Source organism: Geotrypetes seraphini, chromosome 1, assembly GCF_902459505.1.
Source record: "Geotrypetes seraphini chromosome 1, aGeoSer1.1, whole genome shotgun sequence".
Lineage (NCBI taxonomy): Eukaryota > Metazoa > Chordata > Amphibia > Gymnophiona > Dermophiidae > Geotrypetes > Geotrypetes seraphini.
Genome location: NC_047084.1, coordinates 348,373,262 through 348,388,470, shown reverse-complemented (window position 1 = coordinate 348,388,470; position 15,209 = coordinate 348,373,262). Strand labels below are relative to the sequence as shown.

General features: G+C 43.5%; 1 protein-coding gene across 6 annotated transcripts in view; it reads right to left on the bottom strand.

Moving 5' to 3' along the window:
- FRAS1 (Fraser extracellular matrix complex subunit 1) overlaps positions 1 to 15,209 on the bottom strand; it is a 741,777-nt gene that overhangs the window by 173,622 nt on the left and 552,946 nt on the right. For all 6 annotated transcript variants that reach the window (XM_033963431.1, XM_033963422.1, XM_033963441.1 and 3 more), the window contains 3 exons: positions 11,635 to 11,786; positions 7,593 to 7,755; positions 4,742 to 4,874 (listed from right to left, as the gene is read on the bottom strand). In XM_033963431.1, the coding sequence (XP_033819322.1) occupies positions 4,742 to 4,874; positions 7,593 to 7,755; positions 11,635 to 11,786 (448 nt within the window). The remainder of the gene's footprint in view (positions 1 to 4,741; positions 4,875 to 7,592; positions 7,756 to 11,634; positions 11,787 to 15,209) is intronic.

The following is a 15,209-nucleotide window of genomic DNA, read 5'->3' as shown; positions in this document are numbered from 1 at the left end:
AGTGTGAGCCTGCCAGGACAGATAGGGAAAAATGCTTGAAAACCTGAGTGTAAACCACTTAGACTATAAGTGGTATATAAATGCTTAAATAAAATAAAATAAAAAAATATTTGAAAAATGAAAAGGAACATACCTAGTCTAATGTTCAAAATGACAAACACGCCTAAATTTGCAACAATTCTGACTAGCCACTAACAGAGTCCCCTGAGATTTAGTCAAACTTCATGAAATACTAATCTCTCAAGTTAAAATTAGCCATAGAGTCTGAAATTATAGAGCCGTGAGCCTGATGCCATTGCCAGGCAAAATGGTAGAGACTATTATAAAGAACAAAATTACAGAGCATATACATAAGATTCCAAGTTTAATAAAATTTGATTATACCACTTAAAAATTGTCTAAGCGGTGTATATTACATTAAAAATATATATAAAAACTTTTGGGGGTATATAATTAAGATGTGAACCAAAACAAGACCGACTTAAACAAATAGGAAAGAGGGTAGAACTAGAGTCATAATAGGAAAGAAGGACAAAAAAAGGTTAACACAGTGGGGGAGGGAGGCTATGCTCTTCCTTATTTAAGCATGGATTAATGAGACAAAGCCTCACCAATTTACTACATTTCTTTGAAGGGGTGAATAAACATGTGGATAAAGGTGAGCCAGGTGATATTGTGTATCTGGATTTTCAAAAGGCATTTGACAAAGTGCCTTATGAAAGACTCTTGAGGAAATCAGAAAATCATGAGATAGGAGATAATGTCCTATTGTGGATTAAAGCTAGTTAAAAGATAGAAAACAGAAAGTAGGATTAAATGGTCAGTATCTCGTAAATTGAGACGGGTACATATTTGGGTCCCCCAAGGGTTTATGCCAGGACTGCTACTTTTTAACATATTTATAAATGTTCCAAAATTTGCTGAAGACACAAAGCTGTTTAAAGTTGTTAAATTGCAAGAGGATTGAGAAAAATTGCAAGAAGACCTTGTGAGACTGGACATCAAATTGGCAGATCAAGTACAAAGGGAAGGAGGAACCCGAACTATAGCTATTTGATGCAAGGTTCCAAATTAGGAGTCATTGAACAGGAGAAGGATCTAGGTGTCATCGTTGATGATACATTAAAATCCCTTAGTTCAGCATGCAACAGCAGCAAAGAAAGTAAATAGAATGTCAGAAATTATCAGGAAAGGAATGACAAACAAAACTGAAAATATTATAATGCTTTTGTATCACTCCATGGTGCAACTGCAACTTGAATATTTTTGTGCAATTCTGGTCACCACAAATCAAAAAACAATATAATGGAATTAGAAGGGCAACAAAAATGATAAAGAAGATGGGATGACTTCTCTATGAGGAAAGGTTAAAGAGGCTAGGACTCTTCAGCTTGGAGAAGAGATGGCTCAGGAAAATATGACAGAGGGTTATAAAATACTGAGTAGAGTGGAACGAGTAAACATGAATTGCTTGTTTACTCTTTCCAAAAATACTAGATTAAGGGTCATGCAATGAAACTATTAAGGGTTCCTTTTACAAAGCCGCGCTAGTGGTTTTAACGCACGCACCGGATTAGTGCGTGCTATAGTGCGCGCTAGCCAGAAATCTACCGCCTGCTCCAAAGGAGGTGGTAGCGGCTAGCACACGCTATTCCGCGCGTTAAGGCCCTAGCGTGGTTTTGTAAAAGGAGCCATAAGTAGTGAATTTAAAACAAGCTGGAGAAAATATTTCTTCACTCAATGTGTAATTAAACTCTGGAATTTGTTGCCAGAGAATGTGGTGAAAGCAGGTAGCTTAGCAGAGTTTAAAAAAGGTTTGGATAATTTCCTAAAAGAAAAGTCCATAAGTCATTATTAAGATGGGAAAATCCACTGATTACTCTTTTGGGATCTTGTAACCTGGATTGGCCACTGTTGGAAACAGGATACTGGGCTCAATGGACCTTTAGGGCTCCTTTTACAAAGGTGCATTAGGGCCTTAATGCGCAGAATAGCACGCGCTGAAATGCCACCTGCGCTAGCTGCTACCGCCTCCTTTTAAGCAGGCGGTAATTTTTCGGCTAGCGTACGCTAATCTTGTGTGTGCGCTAAAACCGCTAATGCACCTTAGTAAAAGGAGCCCTAAGTCTGTTCCAATATAGCAACTCTTATGCTCGTCTGAGTCCTTCCAAGTAGAGAATGACACAGTGGCTGTTACCCGCAGCTAACCGCAGGTAGCTGCAGGTAACCTGCTGAAACGGTGGGGGGGAGGAGTGGGAAAAGTGCTCACTTCAGGTACGGGGACAAGGCCATTCACTGTCCCGTAGAACGGTGAATGGCCTTGTCCCCTCAGTTAAGGGATGGAACGTGCACGGTCACCGATCGTGTGCGGCCCCCTCCCTCCTTCCTACCTACTGGCCGAATCTATCTCACTCCCTCCCCCTTACATTTGCGGCGTGTTTTAAGTTTAGAGTAACTTGTTCAAGCTGCCGGAGCCTGCATGCAGTTGCATACATCTGTGGGCGGAAGCTTCTTCTCTGCGCAACTTCCGGTTGCGTCAAATGAGAAGCTTCCGCCCACAGACACACGTGACTACATGCAGGCTCTAGCAGCTTGAACAAGTTACTCTAAACTTAAAACGCTCCGTGAAGGTAAGGGGGAGGGAGGGAGATGCTCGGACCGTGCGAGGGGTGCTGAAGGGTGGTGGTGGAAAGGAAAGGAACAAACGCTGAAGGGGGGTGGAGAGGAATAGATGCTGAAAGGAAATAGGGGACAGATAGTGGGGAGAAGACGCTGAAGGTAAATGGGGGGAAAGACACTGAAGGGAAATTGGGAAGACAGAGTGGGCAGAAGACGCTAAAGGGAAATGGGGAAGATAGTGGGGAGAACATGCTGAAGGGAAATGGGGAACAGAGAGCGGGAAGAAGACAGAGATGCCAGACTATGGGGGGAGCGTCGGGAAGAAAATGGGTGCCAGACCAATTGGGGGGGGGGGGGGTAAAGGGACAGGCACAGTAACAGAGCAAATGGAAGACGCAGAGAGAAGACAGACAGTGGATGGAAGGAATTGAATGAGAACATGAGGAAAGCAGAAACCAGACAACAAAAGTAGAGAAAAAAATTTCTATTTATTTTATTTTTTGCTTTAGGATAAAATAATATATTAGTTATATTGATAAAAATTTATAAACAAATCCCTGCCAGCTGAACATCTCTTTCTCTAGTTTAGCAGCCAGAACTTTGATTTATAAGGAAGGAATAAGCTAAATATTGCAGTATTGAGGCTTGTATGGATGCTATGGGGATAGTAGTCGTGGGGATGGGGAGGGGACAGTGATCGTAGGGACAGGGCGGTGGTCGCGGGGATGGTGACAAATTTTTTTCCTGTGTCATTCTCTACTTCCGAGTTCCTCCTCTCCTCACATACTGTACAAGATGCAAAATTTTCAAAGAAATTTGGACAGGTAAGCAGTTATTCAGGGCTGTATTTAACTTGTAGGTACCCACAGGCAACCGTGGATGTTGGGGAAGGAGAAGGGAACTCCTCCCTGATCATACCTCCCCTCTGCACAGATCTCACCTCATCTCCCCCCCCCCCAGTGTGCTAGTCCTATATCAGTAATTTCCAAAAAGAAAATTCAGCATGTTGCCCGTGAACCGTCGTGTGTTGGCAGGCCTTGTGGTGACATGCTCCATTACCATGGAAACACATGTGAAGAGTGGAGCTAGTCAGCATGTGAGGGCTCATAGAAGTCCCATGTTAAACTTTCATCTGCACATTGCTGTTGTAGAATTGGTGTGCTCTAGGGCAGTGGTATCTAACTCAGTCCTCAGGAGCCACCTGGCCAGCCAAGCTTTCATGATTGACATGTATTAACATGCACTTCTTCCATTGTTTGCAAATATCTCTCAAGCATGATCATTGTGGATATCCTGAAAATCCAACTGGACAGGTGGTCCCCACTGCTCTAGAGAACAAATGTCAGGTCCAGACAAAGGCATGGCGGTGGTGATAATACTTTGATGCTTATTAAAATCTAGTGCCAGAGATCACTGTCTACATTGCCTAAGATTACTCTGCAATAACTCTGGTAAATTCCTGTCAGCAGATAGAAGCACATGGTCTATGAAACTGTGTGAGCACTTTCTGCCGCAGCCAAATGAGACAGATCTAAACTAAACTAAACCTTAGGTTTGTATACCGCGCCATCTCCACAAGTGTAGATCTATGGGTGAAAGAAAATAAAATAGGGATTTCATTTTGAAAAGTCCTGTGCATATTTTGCTGTGCAGGCATTGCACCTGCTATAAAGCTGGCGCAAGGTCCTTGAACTTGCAGGCCTCACATTTTTAAAAGCAACACTCCATAGGGAATTTACATAGAAATTTGTCTTATAGATCTATGAGTACAAAGGACCCTTGAACCTGAAAACTACTCATGGGGTTTGACACGCAGCTCCTGATTGGTGAGGCCCGACTTTAGTGCAGGAAGAGGCAGTCAGAGCATACTGCGAGTGATTTCCTTCATTCGCCGGCGCTCCAGCTGCCCTCTCCTGCCAGATCATTCGCGGTCGGAAAATATCGCGAATGACCGGAGGAGCACTGTATTCCTATACATCATGGCATTATGGATGCCTCTATTTGAGCTTCCTAATGCCAGAAGTCTTACCCAACTACTGAACCATTCTTTAGTTTTACAGTGCTGGTCACTGGTTACGCCACAGCCCTAGCTGCTGAAAGAGGAATGGAACATGATTTCTACCTGTTCTTGTGTTTTCAATGTAGCCATAAGTTGGGGCACTGTTTATGTGAATCATCAGCTGCTTCTCAAGTGTATCACTTTCCGTGGCTAGAATATGGTGTGCAACTATAAGCACTCTTTCTCCTTCACCAACCTGCAAAATAAAGGATTACAAAGATTTAAAAAAAAAAAAAAAAAAAGACCTGTGCACCCGGGGGGTGGGGGAGGGGTAGTGTAATTCAACCATTGAGTTTTTGTACATAAGCTCTACTTTATGCACATAAAAGGCCTCATAAAATCACCCCATATGCACAAGTAAAAGAGGTGGCAGGCAAGCATGTTCAGAGATGTAGCTTGGGTGGAATGAGGGTGAAGTCACAAAGTACATGTCAATTATAAAATCAACCCTAGATGCGCATTTCAGCTGTATTAATCTACACCATCTTCTGAACAGGTGTACATCTCCGTGGTTGCATTTTAACCATGATTTCAGCAGGTTTTGGCTTTTATAAAGATATGAATGGGCCTATGTGTTTTTATAAAACAGTCTGAAAATTGGCAACTAGTAGGCCTATCAGCCTAGGCAACTTGTTATAAAATTACTTTCCCTCCATATCTTACCTACAGACAATGGCTGTTATAAAACTGCATATGGGTGTATACATAAAATTTAACACGCTGAAAGACTGCACTTTCTTTCATGTGATCTGAATGGGCAGAACTGGGCCGAGTCACAAAGCAATATTGTTCATCTGTAACAGATGTTTCCCTTAGCAGGGTTGATATGGCACACAAGTGGGTGAAATCATCTGATGGCGGTTGGGAATGGAACTGCTCTCACACTGCTCAGAACTTAGGGCCAGATTCTGTAACTGCCACCGATATTGCGGCTGCCGACTGCGTGTCATTCACGCATCGGCACCAATTTCAGAACAGCACCTACATGAAAGATAGGCGCTGGAAACGTAGGCCAGGGTTTTCCGGGCCTACATAATTGTGCCTAAGTAGGCGCTTTAAGCCGCCTAACTCCACTTCTGGTGTTGGCCGCGCCCACTTTGGCGTTTGGCTACTAAAGTGCCGAAGTAGGCGTGATTGTGGCGCCAGTTGGCATTTCTACCTCATAGCTTCAAATAACAAATATATCAAACGTATGTGAATCTTGGACACAGGCACCTTTTAGACATTTTACAAAGGTAATTTCTGTTATGAAACTAACTCCCACAAGCACATGGTAACTTGAGTGAGCGAACCGAGGTAGAAAATATAATGTGCTTATGCATAACCTCACGGTGGGCATATGTGATCTCATTCTACAACTGCAGACATGTCAGTTACAGTGTACTCTTCATACAGTATGTTTTATTAAACCTGATACACCGATTTAGCTTTAACAGAATTCAGTTTATTAGATCACACAAGAAAGACATACCACAGACAATGATGCAACACATTCTTGAAAACAAACATCAATCCAAAGCCCATTTCAGGCAGAGATAGCTAAGATTTTAGAGCATTCTTTCAAGGTCCATTAGGATGATAAAATAACATTTTAAGATGTGAGATACAGACTGCTTCCAGAAAGAGGCCTCATTTGGGTTTGTATCTACTATATGTGTGGTATTTCCAGAAGTGGTAATGATTATTACACTCAGAAACGCCAGAGGAAATGCCTGAGGAGGGGAAGGGCCTAGCTAGGTATGTCAAAACCTGCATTAAATGCATTATCTAGAAATATATACAGTCAAACCTCGGTTTGCGAGTAACCCGGTTTGTGAGTGTTTTGCAAGACGAGCAAAACATTCTTGCAAATCTTGTCTCACAAACCGAGTCTTGACTCGATTTGCGAGCCCCTCCCCCCCCCCCGATAACCGGCATCGCTTCCCCTCCGCTCACACAGGCCCCCCACGCGAACCAGCACCCCCCCCGCCTGAACAACTTCAAACTTACCCCCCATCTGGCACCGGCACGCAGCCCACAGAACGTGCCGGTGCCACTTGAAGAAGTTCCTGCCTCTGCTGGGCCTTGAACATGCATCTGCGCATGCTCAAGGCCATCTAGTTCTCCCTCTGACCGAGATTCTCGGAGATCTCGGCGAGAGGGAGAACTAGATGGCCTTGAGCATGCGCAGATGCATGCTCAAAGCCCAGCAGAACATAAGAACATAAGAAGTGCCACTGCTGGGTCAGACCAGAGGTCTATCATGCCCAGCAGTCCACTCACGCGACGGCCCATCAGGTCCAGGACCTATATAGTAATACTCTATCTATACCCTTCTACCCTTCTATCCTGCTCCTGATTGGTGAGGCCTGACTTTAGTGCAGTAAGAGGCAGTCGGAGCACACCGCGAGTGATTTCCTTCACTCGCTGGTGCTCCGGCTGCTCTCTCCTGCTTCTCCAGCTGCCCTCTCCTGTCTCCCCCCGCTAAAAACAGTATTCACGTTTTTTCAGCATTCGTGGGAGTTCCCGGAACTTCTTAAAGCGGCACCGGCACGTCCTGTGGGCTGCGTGCCGGAGCCAGACGAGGGGGTAAGTTTGAAGTTGTTCGGGTGGGGGGTGCCAGTTCCCGCGGGGGGGGGGGGGGAGCGATGACGGTTCTCGGGAGGGTGGAGCAGCGCCGCTGGCCTCAGGGTTGGGGTGGGAACGTGTCAAGCGAGTTTCCCTTAGTTCCTATGGAGAAACTTGCTTTGATATACGAGTATTTTGGTTTACGAGTGTGCTTCTGGAACAAATTATGCTCGTAAACCAAGGTTCCACTATATAGCATAATGCAACTTCTATCCCGTTGTGCCATTTACACTGACCAACTTTTGCTTCAGTAAAGCTGCTTTGTTTTCATTTGTAAATGCAAGTCAGTTTAATCTGTATTACTTACCGATATATGCTCAGCAGGCATGACAACCAGGAGCTGGCTCTGAGCAGATGTAATTGTGATGGTAAACATCTGATTGTCAAGATGCTGATTGTCAGCATTGAAGACGATGAAATGGAAAACATCAGTCACTGGCTGACTGTACGTCTCAAAATCAGTAGAATACCTATGAAAACCACATTAAAAATTAAAACTCGCTGTGCGCAAGAAAGAAAAGCAAACTGGATATTTATTAGGTTTAAAATACTCTAGAAAAGAAGAAAATGTATCTTTTCACAGCAATTACAACACATGGCAGTAGCTGTCCTGAATGAATCATAGGTTATACCCTGGGAATTGCAGAACAACTGGCAGCTTAATTACTGGTGCCTCAAACACCTGAAACATCGACACTGTTGAGAAACAGTTTGTGATCCCCCTCAGAATGATCTATAATTTAACAAAATTTATACCCAAATCATGATTAAATTCTAACCTAAACCCTGATAACAGAGAAAGATGACCCACTGAATATATAACTCAGATAAAAAGGATATCTTTTTACCTTTCATTCAACAAAAACTTTGAACAATAAATATCGTGTGAAAATATCATTCAGCAACTGGTGGCAGCTCCTTCAGCAGCAGTGACTTCAACTAAATATTTCCTATTATTGTTGCCTAGCTCTCACATCATTGAGAGAGCTGTTGTGAAGGGGCAATGCCCTCCCTCACCCTTTTTTGTTTCCTTCCACATTCTCCCTTTGCTCTCTCAATGTCCTCTTGCCTTTCCTCTGACTAAGATGTTATTTTGTGTTGAAAATTCTAAACTGAGTTGATAATCCTTGGCTTGAAGGGTGCAACGGCAAATGTTTTTAAATTAATAAAAAATAAAATACTGGCCCTTTTTTCCATATGAACAGCTCACCTCAGGTCTTGTTTAGGCTGGTACTTTGATTTGGCCAAACCGCTTCTTATTCAGCTGTTTTGTAATAAATTTACTTGAATGCTGGGGTGCGTTTTATTGCTGCTTGACTTACTCTTGCCTCAAATTCAGTACACCTGACAGATGCACAGAAACTCAGTAAATGATGGTAGATAAAGACCCGCAAGATCCATCCAGTCTACCCAACAAGGTGGCCAGAGGCACACCTGCCACTCTATGAAAGCCCCAGTCAACCTTGCTTAAACGTTTGATTCTCAAGTCTCTACCATGCCAACCATATAAGCAGCTAAACACAATGCGGTCTTGGTTAAAACTACATATCATCCTCCAAGTATTCAACTTACCAGTCAAGATGTCTTCCCTTCCCCCCCTGAGCTGCACAACACCCTCACTCGCAGCACATGACAATAACTTGACCTGACATTCTCCTCTAGAATTCTTTGACATCCAGGTCCTGATGCGGCAAAGCAGCCTTCACAACATTTTATTTATAGCTTATAGCTAAGTGGTTTACATTCAAGTACTTAAGCATTTTTCCCTATCTGTCCCCGTGAGCTCACACTCTATCTAATGTACCTGGGGCAAAGGGGGATTAAGTGACTTGCCCAGGGTCACAAGGAGCAGCATGGGATTTGAACCTACAACCTCAGGGTGCTGAGGCTGTACTGTAGTTCTAATCACTGTGCCACACACTCTACCGCTGTGCTTGACAGCTGGGTGGAGGTTTACTTCAGAAGGCAATGTTTGATTACTGCTAAACAAACAAGAGAAAAAATCCAACAGGAGCTGCAGCAAATCCAAGCGAAAAGCAAAAAGCAGTTGTTTTTGGTTTTTGCTTACTGCTAAACAAAGCATTTGTTACTGTAACTGAAAAGTTTGATTGATGGATTTTTATTTATTTATTTATGTGTGTTTTTTTTAACCTGCCTGATCAAGGCAGCTTACAGGAAAAACATACACAAAATATAAAACTACAAAGACACCCCCCCAAAAAAAAACCTTTTCAGCAGATCCTTAGAGATACTGTCTCAACAGAACTTGCAAAATCCTATTATCCCTAAAGCAAAACCGAGCCAAATGCCCCTTACCTCCATTAAAAAAAATGCCTTAAAATGCCCACTAAATCTGTAATTGAATGCAGGTACCCTAGTTGAAAAAGTAGATCCCTACATGGTCATTGGTGGTGGTTGTGGGGGGAGTCATAACTCACATAAAAGAGGATTAGCTGCTTATTTTGACTTAGAGGAAAGCTGTGGAAAAGGCATGGACTTTGGTAGTTTTTTTTTCTCTTTCAACAGGTACAAAAGCCCCTACAACTGAATTATGGCTAGGAAACATTTCCCCTGATATTCAGCAATACTTAGCAAGCCGGGAACAGCTCCTGGCTGGCTCAGCAGGAGACAGACAGTTATCTCCCGCTGAATATCTGGCTCTCCAGATTGCCTGGTTTCTGGTATGTTTAATGATATAGCTGGTCACAGCAAATATGCAGCGACTGGCTGGTTAAGGCTAGTGGCTAGATAGACCTGCCCAAACAGCAGGTCTATCGTTTGCCATTTTGCCTTAGCCAGCCAGCCAGCCAGCCACTGAATATCGGCTTGGCTGGCTAAGTCTGGGAGTGGCCTAAGGGATCTGGCCAATCAGAATCTTAGGCCACTTCCAGTGCATCCCAGAATGCACTGCAAATTGGGCCTAAGATTCTAGTTGGCCCAGGTGCCTAAGACCCAGGTGCCTCTGTCCAACCAATTTTCACCCTCTCTCTCACCCTTTTTAATTTTCAGCTACCTAACAAATTTCCATCTCTTCTCAATCCCTATCTCTCCCATTTCCTATCTCACTCCTTTCCCAGCCTCCTAGTTCCTTCCATCTACTCCCAAATTGCCACATTTCTACCTTTGTATTCACAATTCTCCTCTCACTCATTTTTTTGCCACTCCTCCCCCCCCCCCTTTTGAACTCTCCCAAATAGTTCCAACTTTTCCAGAATTCCCTCTCCCTTTCTCCACTCTTGTATCTGGCCCCACTCCCACTGCCTGACATCACTCTGTCCCTTTTCTTCCACACCCTAGCATTTTCCTGACCCTGGCCCCTCAACTATTATTTAACATCTTAAAACATCTAGCATGTAGTCACAGAAATCCATTTACTAAAGTGAGAGTTACAAGAAGACAGCCTCAGATAATGGACAAACAATAACCATCTACTGCACTTTTATGACAAACTCAAATGTAACTGCAGAACAGCTCCAGCAGGTAGCACACAACAGCCTCTGCACATTTTTCCTGATGGGTTTGACCAAGTAAACCCAGCGCAGTACCTGATTTTCTGATTATTGATGTCTTCCATTGTGAAAACAGATGACTCCAAGAGCTCTTCAGCTCCCTAGTTCGTTTACACAAAAGATAGACAGTTCTAAGTCTAATAGATGCTGGCACTGCCATGTTAATATAGGGACGTTGGATCATCTGTTGTTCCATATTGTCCATTGATACTTAATTTTTGGCAGTCAATTTGGGGACAAATCAATGTTGTACTTGGGTCGATACCAATGACTTATGAAGCCATAATTTGTGGTACTCTATTACATATTAAACCTTCTTTGGATCGACATAAAAGCCAGCTTTTCTTGATAATGACGGGAATAGCCATCCAGATGGTTACACGTAACTGAAAGAGTTATGATCGACTGAATTACACTTTCTGGTGGGCATACCTATGTTCCAGTTACAAGTATGAAAGAATGAACGTGGAATGTTTGGGATATAATAATGCACTCAAAATGGAGTGGAGCCCATTGACTGCATTTATTGAGTCACAATAACTGTCATGTACCTTTCCTTTTATTTGACTTCCTTACACATCCAGGGTGGGTGGGTGGGGGGAGGGGAATGTATTATTGTTTGCTATACTTAATTATCTATATTATTGAAATTAAATATGTACTTCTTTTTCTATTAATTATGGGGAGGAGGGGGGAGAAAATGATTGTTTTTTGAATTATTTGTGTATTTAAAGTGCGTTCAGTGTAGTGTTTATGTTTAAATTCATTGTATGGCACTGTTAACATTTGAAAATTAATAAAGATTTATTTAAAAAAAATAACAACAACCCAGCTCAGTACCTGATTTTCTGATTATTGATGTCTTCCATTGTGAAAACAGACGACTCCAAGAGCTCTTCAGCAGCCTGCATGGGCTCTGTCTTTGTCAGCATGCCATACACGGGTGGAGAAATTATCTGAATTTGGATTTTGGAATCAGGAGAGGCACTGTCCTAATTTAAAATAAATACAGAACAATAAAAATAAAACCTTGCTCTGCTTCCAAGGGAATAAATCAAGTTATTCAGGAGTGTCTATTTCATTCACATGACAAAGTTGGTCTGGTGGTATCTAGAGACTTGAATATTTTTGAAGATATAACCTCTCTAAAATATTTTCTTAGAGCTTATTGAACCCCATCTCCTCAGTAGTATGAGAGATGTTGTATATTTAGCACTGTGACTGTCCAAAAACACCTTCTGTAGCACACCCTAACAGCAGCAGTGGACACATGAAGTATTACAGAGAATCGCGTCACCACCAATAAAAACATATCCATCCTTGTACAGTGGTGCCTCACACAACGAACTTAATTGGTTCCAGGAGCAAGTTTGTTATGCGAAAAGTTCGTTATGTGAAACGCGTTTTCCCATAACAATACATGTTAAAAAAAATAATTCGTTCTGTAGCATAAAATATGCTAAGATGACATAAAAAAAGATAAATTTTTTGTTATTATTTTTATTTAGATACATCTAAAAACATAATTGTTTTTTAAAACAACACATCACCTTTCACCTGCCTGTCCTTAATCCAAATTGCTAATAGCCTCTCCATTTCCTCGTGGATTGAAGACCTATGTTTTTCATGAAATAGTTTTGATACTCCTTTGGCTACTTTGGCTGATTTTATTGCATCCTTATTTGTCAAAATGGTGAAAATGGTGGTTTTGCTGAGGCCAAACTCTTTGACGAGGTCACACTGTTTTACCCCACATTCACTCCTTCTAATTATTTCCCGTTTAATTTCAACAGAAATCACCTTCCTGCTTTTTTTAGAAGCCATGATATACTGTATAAACAATAATTTTACAGTGAGAGAGGGCAGAGTCTCAGCGGCAAAAACTGGGACTTAACTGTTCATTTTTTTTTTTTTTCTAGCATCGGGGAAGCGGCGAGAGTAGCTCCGCCCCCCCCAACGCATCAGCAGTAGGCGCCAGGCCCCTGCGAGCCGACGGTCCGCCACCGCACAGGGAGCCAGGCGGAGAGAGGGCACTTAAGCGCAGTGCCTGCGCGGAAGGATGCAGCTCGGGCGACTTCGTTGTGTGAAACGAAGTTCGTTGTAGGAAGCAAGACATGAAGTTCGTTGTGCGCAGCATTCGCTGTGCGAGGCGTTCGTTATGCGAGGCACCACTGTATAATGTAAGGGGGTGAGTGCAAACAGCTATCTACTGGATCAGGAGAAGGGAACCTTGGATGGATCAATGGTTCCATTAGCACTGTCAAGGCACTTGGGCGGAGGGAGGAGGCAGAACTGTTGATTTGGAGCTAGGAAGTATCCTCTTCTGAGCAGAATGTCCAGGACAGTTAAATCTCCCGCACCCATCCTTCCTTCCATACTGCTCTCCTGCCAGGACACTTTACCTGCTCCTCCTATGGAGTTCCTCAGCCTGTACTCTCCTTCCTACACTCACCCAAATTATTCACTGTTCTTTCAGGCTTTCAGTACATGTCACTCACTCCTGCAATATAACTCTGTGGGTCTTCCTCCCAGTCCCATGCCTCCCTGCAATGTGGCTCCGACCATAGGCACCTGCTGCTACTACTCACTGAAGCTTAATCCCTTTTCTCCTTCTGGCTCTCTCCTCTTCTTGTCTTGATCACAAGAAGTTACAGTTAGCTGTGGCAGAACTCCACGAGCTACTGGAAGAGGACAAGCAGTGGTGGCATCTAGCCTTATGACCACTAGCTGTGTATTCTGGGTTTAATGCTTCAGATGATAGGCAGCACAAGCAATATGCTGCTTCCCTAGAACAATCAGTCCCACTGCTATGCCTGCCAGCTTCCACTGCTATTATTCTTAAGCAAAACAGTGGCAGCGATGGAGGGACAGCAAATGTAATGGCAGCAAAAGGGGGAAGGGAGAGTTTGGTGTAGTGGTTAAAGCTACAGCCTCAGCACCCTGAGGTTGTGGGCTCAAACCCACATTGCTTCTTGTGTCCCTAGACAAGTCACTTAAGGCTAGATTCACTAACCTTCTTTGCGTGTCCGATCCGTGCAGGCCTGACCAATTTACAAAACAAAAAAATTAAAATGAGGGCGATCGGAGGAACATCCCTCTCCGACCACACGGATCGCTAGTCTAGAGTTGTGACTTTTTTTTTTTAACTTTTACTAGCCCAGCGAGCCCTTGGTTTTAACCTGCTTTATACCCGTGGGTTAAAAACTATGGGCTCACAGTGCAAGGAAGGGCAGGAGAGTCGGGGCAGAAGGAGAGATTTGGGGCGAGAGCAGGGCAGCGAGTCGAGGTGGCAGGCAGGAGAGATTCTGAGCAAAAGCAGGGTGGCGAGTCGTGGAGGCAGGCAGGAGAGATTTGGGGCAAAAGCAGGGCGGCGAGTCAGGGCAGCAAGCAGGAGAGATTCGGGGCAGAGCAGGAGGTCGGGGCAGGCAGGAGACAGCAGGAGATCAGGGCTGAGACAGGGCAGCAGATCAGGGTAGAGAAGCAGGGCAGAGAGCAGGGCGGCAGAAGGCAGGTCCTCAGCAGTTGCTTATTTTGGATCAGCCAGCCCAGTCGGTGTTGCTTTTTTTATTTTAGTGAATCACTTCCTGTCTGCATTTGAATGCTGTTTCCCCTCATTTGCATGCGTGGATGATTGGGACAGAGGTTAGTAAATCAGATCGGAGGGAAATTGGGTCGCAAAGGCTTGCAAACCGATCGGTACACGATCGGTTTGCTTAGTGAATCTAGCCCTTAATCCCTCTATTCGCCCAGGTATATTAGATAGTGAGCCCATCGGGCTAGACAGGGAAAAATGCTTGAATACCTGAATAAATTCATGTAAGCCGTTCTGAGTTCTCCTGGGAGAACAGTAATGAAAATTGAATAAATAAATAAATGAGAGTAGCAGCAGAAGCACAGCAAAAACTCCTGCTGAAATAAGATAGTTTCTGGGTGAAGGGATGCGGTTCTGAACCAGGGCAGGGTCTGAACACAGGCCAGGTCAGCACACTGAACTCTGAGCCTTGGTTTGGATCTGAGGCCTTGTGAAGGAAGTATGGATCCTTTCTCATTTCCTTTTCCCTCCTGCCACGTCGACATTCTATTAGCATGGAAAATGCTAGCATCTTGTGACAATGATGAAGTATTCCCCCCTCCCTTCTTGTCACATGTTAACCTGACACACATTTACCCTTATTCCTTATCTTGTTTAACTTCCTTATATGGGCAACAATCAAACTTTGCCTACGTGCACAAGCAGGCACTGAGTTTAAGACTAATCCCGAGAGGCTTAAGGAGCATGCATTATAACCTTTGAACTGTCACATGATATAATAAGATTTTAGACATATCAGAAGTGTACACAAAGGAAATCACTTTATTGCAACTGTTATGATGTATTCATATGTCACGTGAGATAGTAGCTTTGAGAAGCACAT